At 37.0% G+C, this 18,298-nt stretch overlaps 1 protein-coding gene across 1 annotated transcript; it reads right to left on the minus strand.

Moving 5' to 3' along the window:
- Window positions 1-224: 224 nt before the first annotated feature.
- On the minus strand, window positions 225-11,426 carry Gbs-70E (Glycogen binding subunit 70E). Its single transcript, XM_017138981.3, has 6 exons — window positions 10,989-11,426; window positions 10,438-10,600; window positions 7,576-7,941; window positions 2,009-2,215; window positions 1,619-1,931; window positions 225-1,560 (listed from the first exon to the last, which is right to left on the minus strand). Exons 2-6 carry the CDS (start codon window positions 10,527-10,529, stop codon window positions 1,384-1,386), a joined length of 1,155 nt encoding a protein of 384 aa, XP_016994470.2. The 5' UTR covers window positions 10,530-10,600; window positions 10,989-11,426; the 3' UTR covers window positions 225-1,383.
- Window positions 11,427-18,298: the final 6,872 nt, after the last annotated feature.

Consider the following 18,298-nt stretch of genomic DNA (forward strand, 5'->3'; position numbering starts at 1 on the left):
AAACCTCCCCTGTCTTAAAAATTTCAGGTCAAAATAGACGCTCTACTGTTGGAAATGCAATGAAATTGTTAAAAGGGTACCCAATATAACTTGAGAATAGAAAGAAGGAACACTGATATTTCTCAAATTCGGCATCTTAATGTGACAAATGGATTGACATTGATCCAAAGATTATACAATAATATTAAATCTCAAGTAGCTTCCGTAGAATTAAAAATTCGAAATGTTTTTCAAAAATATTTATTTTGTTTATGAGCATTGAGCTGAATAAGACAATATAATGGCTCGTTGGGTCATAAGTTCAGTAAAAACTAAATAATTATAGAGTACGCTTTATATATGGGCACATATATAGTTGATTCATTCACGTTACGTCAGTTGGGCGCCTTACTAACTAAATAACCTCTAAGGACTACAAGCTAGACATCGTTACATCACTAAATTCATATGTATATAAATGTATTTAACAGGCAATTTTCTGGTATATTGATAGCATTTGCTTCTGTATGTACAAATCGCTTAAATCTAGTTAGGTGTATATCGTGTATAGTTGGGGATCTGGATCACACAGAACGATGAGGACAAAGAAATTTGTTGTGTCTGATGTGATGATGCGAATAGTTGTGTGTTTATTTTATTATATTATATAATGTATTGCAGGACGTGTTTTCTTCTCCATAACAAGCCATTTCAGTCTTAGCGTTTCAAATAACCAAAAGGAAAAAATTGTATAACGAAATAAAAAGGATAAAAAATGAAAAGTATTAAAAGAATAAACTTAAGTCTACAATTTTGTTGTTTTTAATTGTGTATGTGTGTTTTTTGTTGTTTTCTTTATTTTGCAATTGCAGAAAATTTCGAAACAATGGTTTGCTTGGATGCTTCACGCCTCAAAATTCATATCTTTTTTATGGGTTTTTTCGTTTTTAGTTACATTAATCTAATATCAGTTATATAGATGTAGACGATCACACAGACATACAGGTAAACATATAAATCTAGCTTTTCCAAAAATTCTTTACAATCGAACATTAAACATTTAGAAAGTTATACAAAGAAATTCCATCGAGTTGATTAAAGACAAAACATACAAATTCGGGCTTTTGCTTAGTAGAAGTAGATATAAGCCCCTCTATCTCGTTTTTCATTGAGTTATCCTCAAGTTAATGGCACTGTAAAATTGGGATATTTGTACCAGTTATAAGCTTAAGTCAAAAGGATTCGTTAGTGATAAAAATCTTTTAGACTCTCTCTCTGTCTCTAAAATTGTTTATAAATTTTATAATCTGATCCAATTCTGTTTCTTTCTGTTCATGTGGCCTAAATGAGAAACTTTATTCAATCGCTGGGGTGGGGAAAACCCATTCCCGTTCCCAGGCGATTTCACCAATATGGCGTATGCGGCTCCTGGTGCCAGCCATTTTGGTTCTGCACCTTGGCCAAGGCATCGGTCAGGGTGGACCTTATTTGCTGGCTCGAGTTGCGATTCTGACCCTTATCATAGGGCGACAAGGCGTTGTAATAAAAGGGCGATCGCTTGCTGATGGTGTAGTTTTTACCCTGTAAGTGAAAACGATTGTTATAAAATATTTCTTAGTTATTTAAAAATCCAACTCACATCATTATTATCCCAATATTCGGTGTCGTTGGTGCGGTAGCAGATGCAGAATTCCAGGCGCTTGGAGGACGGCGGCAAGGTGATCTTGAAGGAGAATGTATCGAAGACTACGTGGGCACAAGTAGTTGGTCCATAGGCCCTGGCGAATGTGCAGAAGATGTCCTGTTGGCTCTTCCAGTCATCCCAGGTCACGCGGACGATGATCTCCTTCTGGAAGTCGATGTTCTTCACCTTGATGGTGCCCACCACAATCGACTCCTCATCCTTAACAATCACATTCTCGAGGGAAACGAAGTCCCGATCTATCTTTTGTCTGTAATGGAAGAAAATATTATTAATCGTTTAAAAATAATATAATGAATATTACTTTAGTTTTGACTTGAAACTCACCTAAATGATAGATAGTCTGAGGCTGGCTGCTTGAAGTCCACTGTCCACTGATCTGGCGGATGGGGGCTGACCAGGCCCTGTGTTATCTGCTCCAAGAACTTCATGCTCCAATAGGGTGGCACATTTGAGGGTTCGGACATCACCCGAACCTCGGTTAGCGATAGACCCTCATCATCGGCAAAGATCACATGCTTTTTGGGGCCACGGCTGCAAAAAAAATATTTCCCATCCGATGAGTACATCACAATATATTATAATTAAATTATTCTTTATTAATATATATTATTAAATGTAGATTTGACCCGGGCTTTATCAGTTTTCCAAATGGGGGGTCAACCATTTGGAAATATATATTTTATTACTTTATGGTCATTGACTCGGCATCTTTCTCCGAGAAGATTTCTATTTTTATGCTCAACAGTTTCATTTTATTGGTTTGTTTTGATTTTAGTTTAGCCAACTGCGTCGTTGCCAAATGCATTTTTAAGGACCCTGTCAGATGGGAAGATCTTCCCAATTTCTGCCAATTACTTGGCCTTTTCTAACATCCGCAACCGATAAAAAATAACTTTTCCCGTTGTATGTTATTTCTTTTCTCCTAAAGCATTTACATTCCTTTAATAAATGCCGTTCCCGAAAAATGCCCTGCGTCATTAAAAGAGTAATGTGTATTGTATATTTTTTGAATTTATTTTTAGCAGTCACGTACGACTTCGCCAAAGATTTGCCTTAATCTATATGTAAAACACGCCTACTTTTCGCTTTGCTTTCCATTTTCTTTTTTATTGGCGACTCTTCCCACGAGTCTTTGGCTTAAATGTAAATAAAAACACACCCCACTAAGATATATAGGATAACTCGTGATTCAAAATATAGGAAATAGTCAACGAAAATTTTGGAACAGAACACGACGGAAACACAAATTTCTTGGAGTCTGACAAAAGACTGAAATCCCTTGGAATTTTTAAATATATATAATATTGTCTGTATGGTAAGTATATATGTATTTGGAAGTAAAATTAACCCAAATATGTGAAAGATAATGATGATGAAGTGTGAAAGAAATATTTGAAGACATTCTGGAAGAATTCCTTTATTTTGGAGCACAATAGTTTGTAAAATATGTATTGTCCTTTGATCCTGGCTCGGGGATTTTTAATGCTTTTCAACATAATATTTTATTCCTCTTCTCTTTTGTGTTATCATACTTCGCTCCAATCTAAAAAAACGTTCTATTTAGAAAGTTGGCCATAAAATCGATAAGATATTGCGACTAATTTTGGCTAATCAGCTTCGTTAGGGGCTCGATTTTTTTAGGGGTTTTGGCTGTTGCCAAAACAAAATAAATCAACTAACGCTGAGAAACCAAAAAGTTTCCGTCAGTTAGACTAAAAGCGACTAATGCCCCCCACACAGAGCAGAATTTATTTGGTCTGCAAATTGAAGGGGAGTCAGCGGGAACGCATCGAGTGCTAAATATATATGGGAAGTACAAATAGCCAGCAATTGAAATGGCTATTGCCAGGCTGGCTCTCTGTTTATTGAACGCCGGCTGTATGGCTGTTTGGCCGGAGATCGCACCACCCGACTCAGTTCGAATCGGATCGGATCGAAGCGACTATCGACGATCACGCATCGAGGGCATGATCGGTGTGCGCCTGCTGTTGCTGCATTTTCTTCAACAGGTTTCTTTTCGATCGCTTATCTGGTGTGTGGGCCTCAACGCCCAGCAGACCAACCAGAAATCGGAGACCGCAGACGGGTCTCGGTTTTTTCTTGTATTTTCTCGACCGCTTTCCTGAAACGTGTCAACTATAAACGAGATCAGCCGAAAAACTAAAAAAAAAAAAAATCATTTACATTTCCATTCATTTTTCCCCATTTGGCTTATATTTTCTCCAAGGGAAACGAGTTTCGGCTATCAACTGCATTTGCTTAACAGCCAAAGGCAACCATAATTCCGTATGCATTACGGATCGCATTTATTTTCGAGGGTCCGGTTTACAACAAGTCCATAAATTTAAAAACTCCTCAATATGCAAGCCGCATTAAGATCGTTGATGGGGGCAGGAGAAACGAGTTTTGAGTGTTCGGTAAAAGGGCTTTTTAAAATCAGAAGCAATTCGTGTAAAAATTAAAAATGATGTCTAAAAATACTTTTTAATTTCCTCAGTTTTCAATCGGTAGACCTTGCTCGAGTTCCCCCATTTTCTTAAGTCAATAACCCGTCTGAAAAAGTATTCTGCCAAGACCTGTTCAAATTTTTACAACTGCCTGATTTGATGGTCATTCTAGTTGACCTTACAAATGGGCTACTTTTTTTGTAAATGATTCAAGGTATTTCCGTCTTTTATGTCGCCAAATTGTCAGGTTTTTCTATTTCATATCCACCAGCTTTTAGATTTTTCGAAAATTTCCCCTACGCACATCCAAAGTCCAAATAGTAAGAGACTGAAAATAGTTTTTACTGGGAATATTTTTGTCGCGCTTTTCGCTTTCCTCATGACTTTTTATGTCGACCAATAAAACTTATTGAAAATAAAAGGGAAAATAGGTTTTTGTAAGTTTACGCAATTCTCTCACATTTTTCGACTGATGGTGCGCCAACATTTTTACAGCAGACACATCTGCCTCAGCCTCACATTTCTGATTGATTCACGTGATCTTTGCATGAACATCAGACATATCTCCCCATCTCTATATATAACCTTACGTTTGTGTGCATTCGTATTTCGAGGCTTGTAATGTTGAAATATTTTTAGTTACGTTACACCCGAAAAAATTGTGTATCTAATAAAATGACGCCTTTCGCTTAAGAGCGATCACGCTTCTAGGCTAATAATTCTTCGGCCTTGACGTGACCCGTCTGCGTCGTTTTGTGGTTGATCTTGATGATTTTTGGGGAGGCTAATTAAGACAAAAGAAAGCTTTTTCATAGGCTGTCAAATGTGATTGAAGGAAGAGGGGCAGAAGGTCCATAAAAGTGACAGTTTGATGCGGAAAGTTTTGGAAGGTGATGGATGAGGTTTTCATGCGTTTAATTGAGACTTTTTAAAAGATGCACTTTTGTTTATTTTTGACTTGAGATTCAATCATTTATTTTTTTTGTAAATAGATTTTATTCCAATAATTTTAAATAAAAGTTTTAAATAATTTTTCTCTGTGGATGTCGTAACTGATAAAACAAGGCATACAAAATACGCAACCGCAAAGTGTACACAAAATCTACAACAAGTACACGTCTGGTTTACATTGATAATATTACGGGTAATTGCATTCGTCTGAGAAGCTGTGAAGCTTTAAGCCCGATCTCCTAGACATTGCCCAAATAGAAATAGTGCTCGCCTTTGACGCAAATGTACGTATAAATTATTTTCTCTATCTCGTGGCGCGTGTATTTTTAGGCATTTCTCAAAATGTCAGATTCAAGTGCAAAGAAGGAAAACTTTTCTAGGGCTTGCTGAAAGCGAAATATATTTTTACACAATATCTGTGAGACATCAATAACCCAAATATTTTCATGGCCTGTTTATGAATCGATAATGTATTCCCTATACTTGTGTTATGGATAAATGGAGAGGAAAAACGAATACAATGGCGCCTCTCTCTTGCGATCTATACTAAATATCAGTCTATACCGATTTGAGTCTTAATCAGAGAGCTGCAACGAGTATGATCGAGTACGATCGATCATCGCGCGATCATTTTCGTTTAATCCGGTAAACTCACTCGGCAACGAATAATCACGAACAAACCCGAAAGCCAAAGTACGATCCGATCAACTACCCGACTCGCTTCGTAACGATCAATGATGTGATTTTGAACTTCGGGTGTAGGTGAACAAAATGATCGTTCCGAAGCGCTCAATCGTTCCCGATGATTGCGACCTCGAGTCAGTTGTACATGAATAGATTGTGAACGGATTAATATGATTTCTTGTGACGACGAAATAAAATAGATGGAGAGTGCACTTCAATGTATTACACACAAAAAAAAAACTTGGTAAAATTGACCAACAAAGATAGTTACGTAACTATTAAAATGGTTACGTGTATTTTGTTTTTGCTTTGGGTTTGTGTCTTTGCTAATTGTGTGTATTTTGTTATTGTGAAATGACTATTTACTTAGTAGAATTGACAATTTTGCTGGTTAGGGCCTGTTTGACAATTATTACAGTTGATTTTACCAAGTTTTATTTTTGTGTGTACATATATGTTTATTGAGAAATATTTATTCCATATGAAACTTTTTCCTTTCCGGTGGCCTGACAACGTGTAGCTTCCATTTGATATTAGTTCTAAAACGCTTTTAAAATCTATTACTTGTTGTCATTTTGTGCAAATATAAAAATATGTTGTGCCAAATATAAAGCAATAACACGAACTGCATTGTCATACCGATAGGCGCGAAGCACGATCACACCAATCGATTGCACAAAATATTCGATCACAAACGGGTAAAATCTTCAAGCCGAACGTTCACACACGATCAGATCACACACTTGAACGATCACAAACGATCATTCATGGCACGATCGCATTCGCTCACCGCTCATTTCATTTCGCTCACCCGAAGCGATTAATCAAAACGGATACGAGTAAATGATCGGGTGTACCCGAAAATGATTGACTCGTTGCAGCTCTCTGGTCTTAATATGCGCGGTTTTTTATCTGAGATATACTAGATAGATCCTCCCGACTCGCGATGCAGTGGCGTGTTTTTATTTTGGCAGATTTCTACAGTCATTTAGATAATTTATATTTTGTTTTTGTGAAATTGCATGTTCTTAAATATATATCTCAAGTGTAAATTCGAGTATATTTTATGATCTTTTTGCTTGTATTTAGCCTGGCGGCCGTATGCAATTTGCTTTCTCTGCTTATTTAACAAATGACATGTGCTCGGCTATGACGTCTGTGGGAAAGTTGTTCAACTGCCAACAGATTTTCTTGTTTCTTTTACTTCAACTATCGCAGATGCCTCATAAAAATTTAATCGTCGATTTTATATTTTCCAAGCGGACATTACATTTTGATGGCTTTTATTGGAATACCAATGAGTTAACCAACTTTTTATAGTCAGCATAATATTTGAATATTTTACCCATTATTAATTAACTTTAAATTAGTTCGTAATTTTGATTATATATATACTGATCTTTGAATTTGATGATATTTAAACCCTTGAAAATGATCTTTTGATTTCTTTCTAGCCACAGGCTACCTAGTTACTTGGTTTTAATACCAAATGAAAAACATCTCTAGCTCCTTGTGTTACTCCACTTTCTCTGGTTTTCCTCAAGATTTTCCCCTCGTTTGATATCTTACTACTCAATGAATCACCCATGGGTTGATACACCCTATTCTGACCACAATTACCTAGACTCTCGCCCCACAAAAGTCCCATCTAGTTCAGTTGGTGGTTTAGTAAGTGCGGCGCCATTATCTTCGAGGGCCTGACGTCAAAGTGACTGAACCCACCGGCATTTTTACAGCCTTCTTGATCGGTTCGCCGTCGCTATATCGAGTTACCTCCATGATGTAATCTTATCGACCGCGCCCACTTACCTCAGTTCGCAGTTGCTGTCGCTGTCCTTGCTGCACATACAGCTATGGCTGGCACTGTCCGTGACATCAGTGTCCGTCGGCGAGAGATCTGCCGAGCTGGCCGTACTGTTCTGGGATTTGTGCAGGCAGGATTTGCGGCTGAGACAGGACTTGGGCTGATTGGTGAGCAGCGGAGCCGAGGCCATACGCTCCAGGTAACTGCGTCCGGATCGACTGCCCACGCCCAGAGGCGTGGCACCCGCCTTCTGCTGACTGGGACCCTGGCCCTGGACCGCCGCCGAGGCGTTGTTGACCATGGCTTTGGAGGCCAGAGTTATCACTTGGGGCCGGCAGTAGCGCGACGCTCTGTTGGGCTCGTCATTGTAGCTGAAATGGCAGAAAAGAAATAAATTAATAACATATTTTATTGACCATACTTAAATACTAATTATTTCAAAACTCTAGAGATTTATTTCTCACAAAAGCATTTCTAAAATGTTTATCTCACGCCACGTATTGAAAATATAATTTCTATATTTAAAGCATCACCAGATGGCCGCAATCTTTCAATTGTTTTGACCAATTCTTGTTATCTTTTAGCTACTGTGAAAAAAAGAAAAGAAGATCCTTGGATCAGTCTTTTATTTCGGACATCTACGCATCAAGCTGCCTTTTATCAGGCCTGATAAGAGTGGTGTCTTAAATTTTTACTGCCTTAATGTTTGCCTTCATTGTTCGGAGGCCTATGTACTATTCGTATTTGTACTTGTACTTCAACTGATACCAGTGTATTGTCTATAAAGAAACATCGCTGATAAGAGGAGTTGCGCACGACCTCCCCACTGGATTTAGGTTTGTCGTGGGGTAACGTATAATATTGAATTGAAGCATATTTGTTTGGGTTCTTCGGTGAGTCATCGGTGAAAATGTATTTTCGGCAGACACTCTCCGGTCTTACTCATTCGGCACAGTTCGCATCCCGTTTATAGTTATCATAATTTTTCGGCTAGACATTCATAAAACTAAAAGTCAATGGTTGATAACGTTCGATGGGGTTCGCGTGGACTTTCGCATGCTGAACATATGTTGGTGGCATGCTGCTACGGCTTTTTTGGCGTGGGCCTGGCTATGGGATCTTTTCCGTCTGCGCTGCTGTTATCACCACCTTTTCTGGCTAATTGCTGCTGTCTGGACACTATATCAGCATATTTAGTGCTTGAGTTGGCAACTTGAAAAAATTTCAAGTGCTTTCGCTGAACACCCGCTGAGTTACGTGGGTGATTTTAGGTATTGGGTAGGGCAAGCTGTTGTAAAATCACGCTGAGAAATTTCAAGTGATTTGACGCATTAACAACTGAGTTACTTGAGTTGGTTGGAGTGTTAGGGTTTGTTTGAAGGCATGCCGCTCACGTGCCCTGATAAGAAATGTTGATAGTTTTTGGACTCCCAGCTGGGCTTTCTTTCATAGACCGCAAATTCTTGAAGGTTTCGTCTTTTGGACTTCTTTAATCTTATTAACTGATTATTCGTTTAATATTCCTCGTTTCTTTTGCCTATTTGTTTTGCTTGGCCATATTCTACATATATATTTATTTTTAGCTCAAACTGACAGATATATACCCATAAATTATACGAATTTTTGTTATTGTATATTTATCATTCCCGAAAATAAAAATATAACTACAAATATGAGGAAAATGCAGCGCGTGCAGCAAATGAAGCGCGCAAAATTGGTTTTATTGAATCAATTGCTTTTGCCCCTAGCTATGTAAGACATTTACCCTTCTTTCCTCTAACGATTTGTCATATTTTTCGGGTTGCTCGTGTGCCCCTGAGAAGAAAAAAAGTGATGTCGAAGCGCCACGCGCAAAATTGTCGCCAAGCGAGCAATTTTTCGCCGTCATCTCCCCGACTCGTGAACGATTCTCCAAATCTCCCTCGGCTCTACCAACAAAAGATCACCTCAGCATCGGCGAAATGTTTGTTTTGGTTCAGCAGTCTGTCTTGCCTTGATCTTGAATGCTTTCATTTCATATTTCGCCAACCTGTTGTCAACCAAAGAGCGAGCCTTAGTCGCGCGAATATTTTTAGTGCCTGCATTTATTGTGTTCTTGAAAATGTCTCAGGTTTATAATTAATTTTTAGTGAGTAAAGGTTTTTCCCTCCTTTGATCAGGTGCTGAAATGTCTCTAAGCGACACTTGGAACAGGTGTTTTCACTAAATCAATATTGGCAGCCCTCAATACAGATCGATTTTTCATTTCCACACCTTTAAACATTTGAATTTCTTACAATAGTTAATTAAAATTGTGCCCTCCAGCTCTGTTTATATAGCCAATGTGGGTTATGTTTGGGTATTTGAAATTTATATGGCTTTTTGAATGTTCAGATGTGTTTTAAATATTTACAAAATGGAAATTAATACAACAAACGTGTGTATTGTTTTTATTTCATTTGTAGGTTTATTTTTGAACGTTTTATTAAATTTTTTATTTAAATTCACTCAATATCACTTCTTCAATATAAACAACGGAAGTGTTTAAACACAATGTTCTTTTAAAGTCAGGTAATCCGACATTTTTATCGACATTTTTTCGTTTCTTTCATTAGCACGTACACAGCTGTTGAAATTCTTAAAAGATGTATCAGAAAATATTTACGGTGTCTTATCAACCGATAAAAAATAGAATAGAAAGTTCGCTTTAACACATGACACGAAAAGTTAAACATTAAAAGAAGAAAACCTCTTCAATGATTTTTGATTATTTTATTTAATTTGATTGGCAGCCGAAACTCGTGTGTTCACTTCAATCAATTTAGTATTAAATTAGCCCAATTGCTGGGAATATTTATTTATGATGTCTGTATTTTTTGTAAACTTACTTTAACGATTGACGCTGATGTCCGCTCATGAAGTCCGCCAGAAAACTAACGGGTGGACTGTGACTGAATATGGGCGGACTGTGTGAAATCATTTTATATATGGCTTCGATCTGCGCTGATTACAATGATCTCTACAAACAAGGAACTTTTTCTGTGGAAGCCCCTGTAAAAAATATAGAATATTAAACGATTTGTTTTTGTTTTTAATTGAAGCGCAGCAAAGCGGCAATAAACGAACATTAATTGGAAAGTAATATGTAAATAGAATGCATGATCGCGAGAAATATATATTTATGTAATTTCGTATTGATTGCTAATCTCAGGTGGAATCGGTTTTAATGATGTATACACAGGGGTGTAGTAGAGCAATACCATTTCCATAATGAGATTTGCATATATTAGTTTGGTCCAAATTCAAAACAAGGTGATGAAGATTTGGCATGATATTATTATTAACAGTGACATGGTAAAAAACCTCATATCTCAACTATTTTGATGATATTTTTTAGCTTTAGCTTTGTTTATTTCTCAGTTGGAAGTTTGCAACTAACCGTTAGTTGTTATCTCCTCTGTTTTCCGCTTCACTTTTGACTTCTGGTTGGGAGGTAAGGAACTTTTCTTGTGCAGTCAATCACTTTGCTTTTAGCTGTGATCTTTCTTTTTTTATATTTTTACTCTTTCACTTGTTCATCACGCGAGTGCGTCAGACAATGAAAGCGATCTTTGGGACGGGACTTAATTGAATTTATTAAAATCCTCCGATCGGGGCACTTTTAGTGGTCACACGCACAAAACGACGAACGATTTTTAATTGATTTTCACGCGGACTTTGCTTAAGTGTTACTTAATTTTTTGTTTTAATTTTTTTTTAAGCACGGACAAAAAAACAGCAACAACTAGTTTCCGTCGCGTTCCCCGTTTCGTTCCGTTCCACTCCGTTCCGTTCCTCCTATGAACCGTACGCTTCGGCGCTGCGAAAACGAATGAAAATGTTTGTTGCCTCGACTTGCCGTTAAGACTTCCCGGCGATCGGCAAGAGAGAGCGAGAGAGTGGGCGTTTTCATACCCTTTCGAAGGGTGTTATTAGTTTAGACGACAGCTCGTTTCGTAGTCACACCCCCTCAGATTATAAAAATTATATTAGACTGCAGGACGAAACGAATCCCTGGAGTTGAAAGGATTTTAAAAAGTAGAAAATGATTTCGGTTTGAAATTTTATAATTTGACCTTAGCATTTATTTATGGTAAGACGAATAAATAAAATAGCAAGTAAGAATGATACTTTTTATAATTCTTAAAAAACGATTTATTAAAAGGCCACCAATTTACTTTACATCTGAAGAAAAAATATTATTTTACATTTCGTACTATTTAAAAATGGTTTTTACATTTAAACAAAAATATAACACAAACTTTTTCTTACTAATTTTGGAATCTCGATTGGCATTTTCCTTTATTACCTTTACTTTTTATCATTGTTGGTAGTGGTAGCCCTTGTAAGGGTATTTAAGTCTCGGTGTACTGATTTCAGCTTCCTTTCTCGCTTCTCTTTCTAGAATAGCCCCGCTCTCTCTGTGTATTTTTCCTGCCCTCTCCTTTTTCCCTGATCTACGTGGCTTGCATATTTTGATTGCATTTTGATATTCCGCCGTGATTGCAGTTGTAGTAGTTTAGCTTAAGTCTTAGTTGCTTTGATTAGTTTAGGCGCCGCTGGCGGTGACAAAAGTCAAAACGGGAGTCAGCCCCCCGAGACATGATCAGTAGCACGGGGAGCATCTTACAGTCGAAATTTCCCATTGTGCCTCGTGGCGGTCGAGTGAATTTCAAGGGATTTGGCAAACACTTTTTCCGTGTCAGCTGTTTGAACATTTATCTTATCGTAGTCGGTGCACTGTAGTCGCTGATCTGCCCAGTTAACACTTTGACGCCATTAAATTGTAGTCCTACGATACAGATTATTATAACATTCTTCGAAAAAATACTATTTAAGTAGAGGGTTTGCTGAATGATAAATACTAAATAATTTTAACAAAATTAAAAATACAGTTAATTATAAAATATATTAAAACAGTGATCTCTCACTCTTATATTTGAGGGCTCTCTCTGAAAATAGGGCATCATTCGATACTCGACTCGTTTTCGAGTGGGTTTCTGTTTGTGTGCTCTGCCCACGCATTTCTTTTATGTGAGGTTGCTCCCTTAACATCTGTAAATCAATTAGCCCTTGCAATACGGTCTTGTGTAAGAGACTCTTCTCTTATCTTTGATTTTCATATTTCCCATAAAGATAAAACCGTAATACCTTTTTTCTATACTATGTACGGATATTAACAGATTTATTCATCAGTGAACTTAAAAAAGACATAAACACATTAACCATTTTAACTTAAAATTCCGAATCAATTCCATAATGCTGGGGAATAAAATTTAAACCCCCCACTTAATACCTGTATAAGAGGCTCAAAATTTCAAAGACCAAACTAATGAACCATTTAAATTGATTTTCCTCGTCGCCTTTTCGTTTTCCATCTAGCTCTCAGGCCACTTTCGACCCACATGATATCTGTCGTACCCACATCAAAAGTGTCCCAGACAAGCGGAAACCGCTGAATGCAACCAACTCTACACAAAAATGCAGTCTCAGACTCGACTCGAAAATTTAGCTGGATTGTTGGGCCTTCTCTATGGAGACACTCTATCTGTTTGAGTTTTATCTGTGCTCTATTTTTGGTGTGCGTGTTCGGGTAACATTCACTCATGGCGGTTTAGGTGCATGGATTTACGATTTTTTCTTTTTATTTTAATCGGAGAAATGCTTTCGTAATGCGTGATTTCATCCCGAACCCCATGATAATGCAACTCTGTGAAGGGTTCACGCTTTTTGTCTCTCGAGTGTCTCAATGACTTTTAAACAAAAACGTACTTTGAATGCGCACTTTCTTCATTTCTTCTTCGACTGCCAACGCAGCATCCCATTGAACCTCTCTCGAAAAGGGGGTTTGGGTGGACAAAGGGGTTTCGAAAGGGGCAAGGGGTGGAAGAGCCGGCCGGCTAAGTTGCTTGCCTAGTTGAAAGCCGGTTTCGAGAGATCCCTGCGTGCATAAAGAAGTGGTTACTTGAGTGGCTCGTTGCAGTTTGCCGGTCATTTTACCGCCGTAGACCAGATGAAATGGTCCAGGGGCGTAGCTAAAATGCGAACAAGTTACAAAAATTAAAAATCTGATTTATAGAAGTTAAGTTCTACACAGAGACAATTTTTCATGAACGGTGCACTTAAATTGAGAATTTTCTACTCAAAATAAAACCAAGTACTTACTTTAAGTACAAAGTACTTACTTTCAGTACCAATTTTTTAATAGGAATTGTGACATGCTTAAAAAAAGTATTTTATGAGAGATCATTTTGAATGACAAAATGAAAAATTCAGATTGAAGATCACATACATTGGAAAGTGGACAGATTTTGTGAAAATACTTTTACAATATATTTTTTTAACAAATGTAAGATTTTAAATTTCTTATAACTTGCATTCTTTACTGGTCACCCTTTTTCTACGTCCTTTTAGTGAGGTATGCATTCCTTCCTTTTTTTTCTTAGGGTGTTTTCAGGCTTCCTACTATCCCCTCTTCTCTTCCATAATTACGCTACTCTCTTTTTTTGCTCTCATCCTATATCATTCTACAAGTTTTCTCTCTTTGGTTGCACTTGAAATTGCATTTACCCCAGCCTCCGTTTGCACCCGCTGGCAAATTTAGTGGCACACACTTTCCACATAAATATATCTTGTCTATTTTGGAGCAGATTTTCATATTTTCTCATGCATGCGTCTTTGGGATGCTGCTGTAATTATAGTTTCTTGGGTTCCAACGGATGTGATGTCGTCGGGGACCATTTAGATTTGTCAATTTATGCGGGCGACTTTCCATTTTCCTTTGGTTTAAGGTGTGGCCGGAACGTGGTTGGGTGACTTTGTGTACTATATATATTATTTAATATAATTACCTGTTTATTATTTTTTAGATTTATTATAACTATTTATTATGATTTTTAAAACAGTGAAATGGTTAAAAAAGTTGTACATTTATTTTCAAAACATTCCCGATTTCCAAACTTAAAAAGTTGTTTAAATATTTTTTCGATTTCATATTTAATGCTTGAAAAATGGTATTTCGGTTATGGTTTTCGTTGATCATCAAACATCATTCACCGGCTGCGTGAGCCAAAAGAAAACATCCAATTCCCTCGCCCAGTTTCACACGCCAAAAGTGGAAAGGTACCAAATATCTAGACGATTCGCCAACAAAAAAAAAAGAACTCAAGCCAGGCAACACCAGCTGATTCCAAGCATAATTAATAAATAAGCATAGAGACACGCGTCGCGGGACCCACCGCAAAAAAACGTGAAAAACGGCTGATGAAACTGGCCGGCAATCCATATCAGTCGAGCCACATTATTAGCCATAGTCGCTTGGTTATCAGTTTTTTGTAGACCTGATAGAATGCTTTACTTAGTATATGGGTACTTTATAGACTAGTTTCAGAAGGCCCTCTTGCGGTGTTTTAAATTTAGAAACGAAGCGCGCGACCTGAACGATTCTTGCGCCTTATCAGTGCAGTCGAAGACGATGAGCCCCTCGTCAGGGTGATCACCACCCAAAAGTGCTGATAAACTGCGCAGCATAAACTTAAATCTTAAATATAGAACTGGCTTATTTTTGGGACGCGACAGAAGACAGACCGCCGCAGTGTGATCAGCATGCCGTAACTGACCTAGAGCATCTGATCAAAGCGTGATCGCGAAATAAAGAAAGAAGCCAGAGGCTGCGGTACATGTTTGCCGATGCGATGCCCACTACTCTGATTTGTTTACTTTTTGGTGCGATCATATAAATCAAAATTAAATGGAAATACAAAATTCCCGAAACTATATGTGTGATTTAAGAAAATAGGAATTGCCAATGACTAAAGTCCTAGAGATAGAGTTCTAGCTGAAGAGTTAATATTTCCTGGAATTTAAACCCCTAACTTACATAGATTAAATATTTTTTGGGATGGAGTTGATTTTAAATAATATTCATTTTAAAAATCATTATACCTGTAGGTTTACAATCACAGGGCATTACGAAAATGTATTTTTTGGCAAGCCCCTTTGGTGCCAAAAGGGGATCTTCCGCAGCGGAAACGGAAAAGACGCCAAATGTCTGGCACTATAAATAAGGCAAGGGATATTTTGCCATTTCGATACGGGGTCATAGGCAATCTGCCTTTCGTTGCGTCTTTTGCTTGCAATGTGATCGCGTAATTTTCCATTGCAACTATTGCGATCGATCGACACTCGACGATCAGCATTAAAACAAACTTAATTATGCGATTTATTATGCAAATATATACAAGCGCGCACGTATAGAAAGTTAAAGCTTTCAGGCAAACAGCAGCAGCCGCATCTGAATCGGAATCCGACCACAACTGATCACGTTTTCGCCGGCTGCCTGAGATACTCGTAATCGGAGGGCGATAGTTCCATTGACATCGCCAGACGGGCCCGGCTCTATATACTGCGGTATCTATATAGTACAATTATCTGGCCAGACGGGAGGCGCTAACGCCACACCGTCTGATATCGCATGTCCGCTGATAGTCGCTAAAGAACTTCCCAAACACAAACACCCTAAAAATAGGCAGACGAAACCTCTTCATTACTCCCATGTTAATCGCCGGACAAACAGAAAGGTGCCACTTAAACTTATCAACACCTGTTTGTCGAACCATCGAAACAAAGTCGAGAGTTTAGCCAGTCGAGTGTTTACTGTGCCTAATGTGTTTGGATTTCAAGTCGCGGTGCGCCTCCAAGGCAATTGCGTTTTGTAATACCTTGCATTTGATGAAGTAATTAGCAGGCGACGCCTTGACTGAGAGAAGAGAATGTTTGTATGGGTTTTACTGAGAGGTAATTTCTAAAAGAGAAAATAAGTTTTCTATAGAAATCTTAATTAAACATATTTATTTGGGAGCCAAATTACCTCGCTCTTAGCTTAAAATATATTTATTTTTAAGTGTTTTTTCCAAATTCAATGATATCTTGATATTAACCGAATAACAACACCTGCCTAATATAATCAAAATGTGTGCAAAATAAACCAAAAAACAGCTAATTGACAGGTTCCAAATTGCAATAATGTATCTGTCAGCTGATAAAATATTTTTGCATAATTTCGGAGTTGAATTTTTTGGATGGCTACCTGATAAGCAATTAAAGAAACATTAAAGTTAACGTACGATTTTAACGAATGTGGCGTGATTGAAATTTATTTTTAGTTTATTTAAAATACAAAAATAAACTTATAATTTTTTGGTTTTTTTTTTGAAGATGAAGTATACTTGAACTCCGCAATGATATAAGGATGATGATGCTGTTTCGAAGTAACCTTCTGATATAAATATAGAAATACCCAATTTAAATTGTTATGAGAACATAAACTTAATTATCTTTTATCGCTTAATAGGTTATACTTCTTTCTAATGATATTTTAGTTAACATTTCCCACGTAACCCGAAGAAAGACGGAAAAAAAATTGGCAATGCCAACATAAAAACACGACACCATCTATAAAGCAATTCCGCCTTTCTTCGCGACCAGCGATAACGGTATAAACCGATGAACATTATTTCCCCATCTCCTCCCAATTCCCCCTAAAATGTTCATTAATGGTTCCGGTTTATGCGACATTAAAATAAAAGTGAGAGAGGAAAAAAACAAGCAGAAAAATATGCTCAAACATTGCATTCAATGTTAAATGCGTGCATTGCACTGCCCAGATACAAATGTATCTGTAGATGGGCATGTATAGGGGCACAGACACAGATGGAGATGCAGTGCTGGCTGTAGATACAACTAGAAATGCGTAGACTAGTTTGAAATTTACATGGCCGACGCATGAGTCAGTGGGCTACGAAATTTCTCAGACAAAATCTGTTTGAGTTTTCTGTATCTAGAGAAATTTTCGCGAAGAAAACAAATGCGCACTTAGAATTTTGGCACAAATTTTGATTAAATTAACCTTCCATTTTCGGAAAGGTTGTTCTGCAGTCTTGACTAACAACTGATTGTTTTTCATTATTTAAAATAATTCTAGTATATTTTAAATGGGTAATTTATTTAGGTGGTCAATGAACTCAATCTGGAACTCCTTGGAAAAAGTATTTGCGAAGCCGTAAAAAAATGTTTATTTTTACTTCATTGTTGGTTTGGTGTCAGCTTTTTTCTCATGCAAACGGATATCCATCTGATATTTTATTCTGTTTATTTTCTGAATCTCCGCATATGTTAAGATATGTTTTTTTGTCAAGTAACTCCCTTGTAGACTAATCAGTAAAATATTTGTTAACTTGTTATATTTAACAAGTCGCGTAGGTCTCAACTGGGTCACCTTTTGGCTTATCAATGTACATATAAAAAATAATAATGAAATAAGTAGGAATGCAAGGTTAACTGGACAATAGCGATTGTTTAAATACCTTAACAAAAGAACTGAGATCGAAATTCATTTCAAATTTAAGGAATTGATAGGCCCGTATAAAAATTAAAACCTAAAATTATAATGTCCTTCAAATTTATTAAAAGAAATTTAAGTTTGTGAGTTAAAAAATCCATTAACACTTGTATAACATATGTAAGTTCTATTGTAAATTAAGTTATATTAATTGCCAGTTTGAAAATATTTTTTGCTCAAAAAACTTTTTACTTTTAAATCGTTATAAATGAAAAGACACGCTTTATTCAAGGGTATTAAGCACAGATTATCATTAATAAACCTTACATATATTTGTATAATTATATAGACTCATGTTTAAATATAAATTA

Source organism: Drosophila takahashii, chromosome 3L (assembly GCF_030179915.1).
Source record: "Drosophila takahashii strain IR98-3 E-12201 chromosome 3L, DtakHiC1v2, whole genome shotgun sequence".
In the NCBI taxonomy this organism is placed as follows: domain Eukaryota; kingdom Metazoa; phylum Arthropoda; class Insecta; order Diptera; family Drosophilidae; genus Drosophila; species Drosophila takahashii.

Excerpts from the sequence above, each read along its gene's own strand:
- Gbs-70E (XM_017138981.3), bottom strand. The coding sequence starts at position 10,529 with ATGATTTCACACAGTCCGCCCATATTCAGTCACAGTCCACCCGTTAGT. Across the intron at positions 1,932-2,008 it reads TCAGACTATCTATCATTTAG|ACAAAAGATAGATCGGGACT; the intron begins GTGAGTTTCAAG and ends CTTCCATTACAG. Across the intron at positions 1,561-1,618 it reads AATATTGGGATAATAATGAT|GGTAAAAACTACACCATCAG; the intron begins GTGAGTTGGATT and ends TTTCACTTACAG.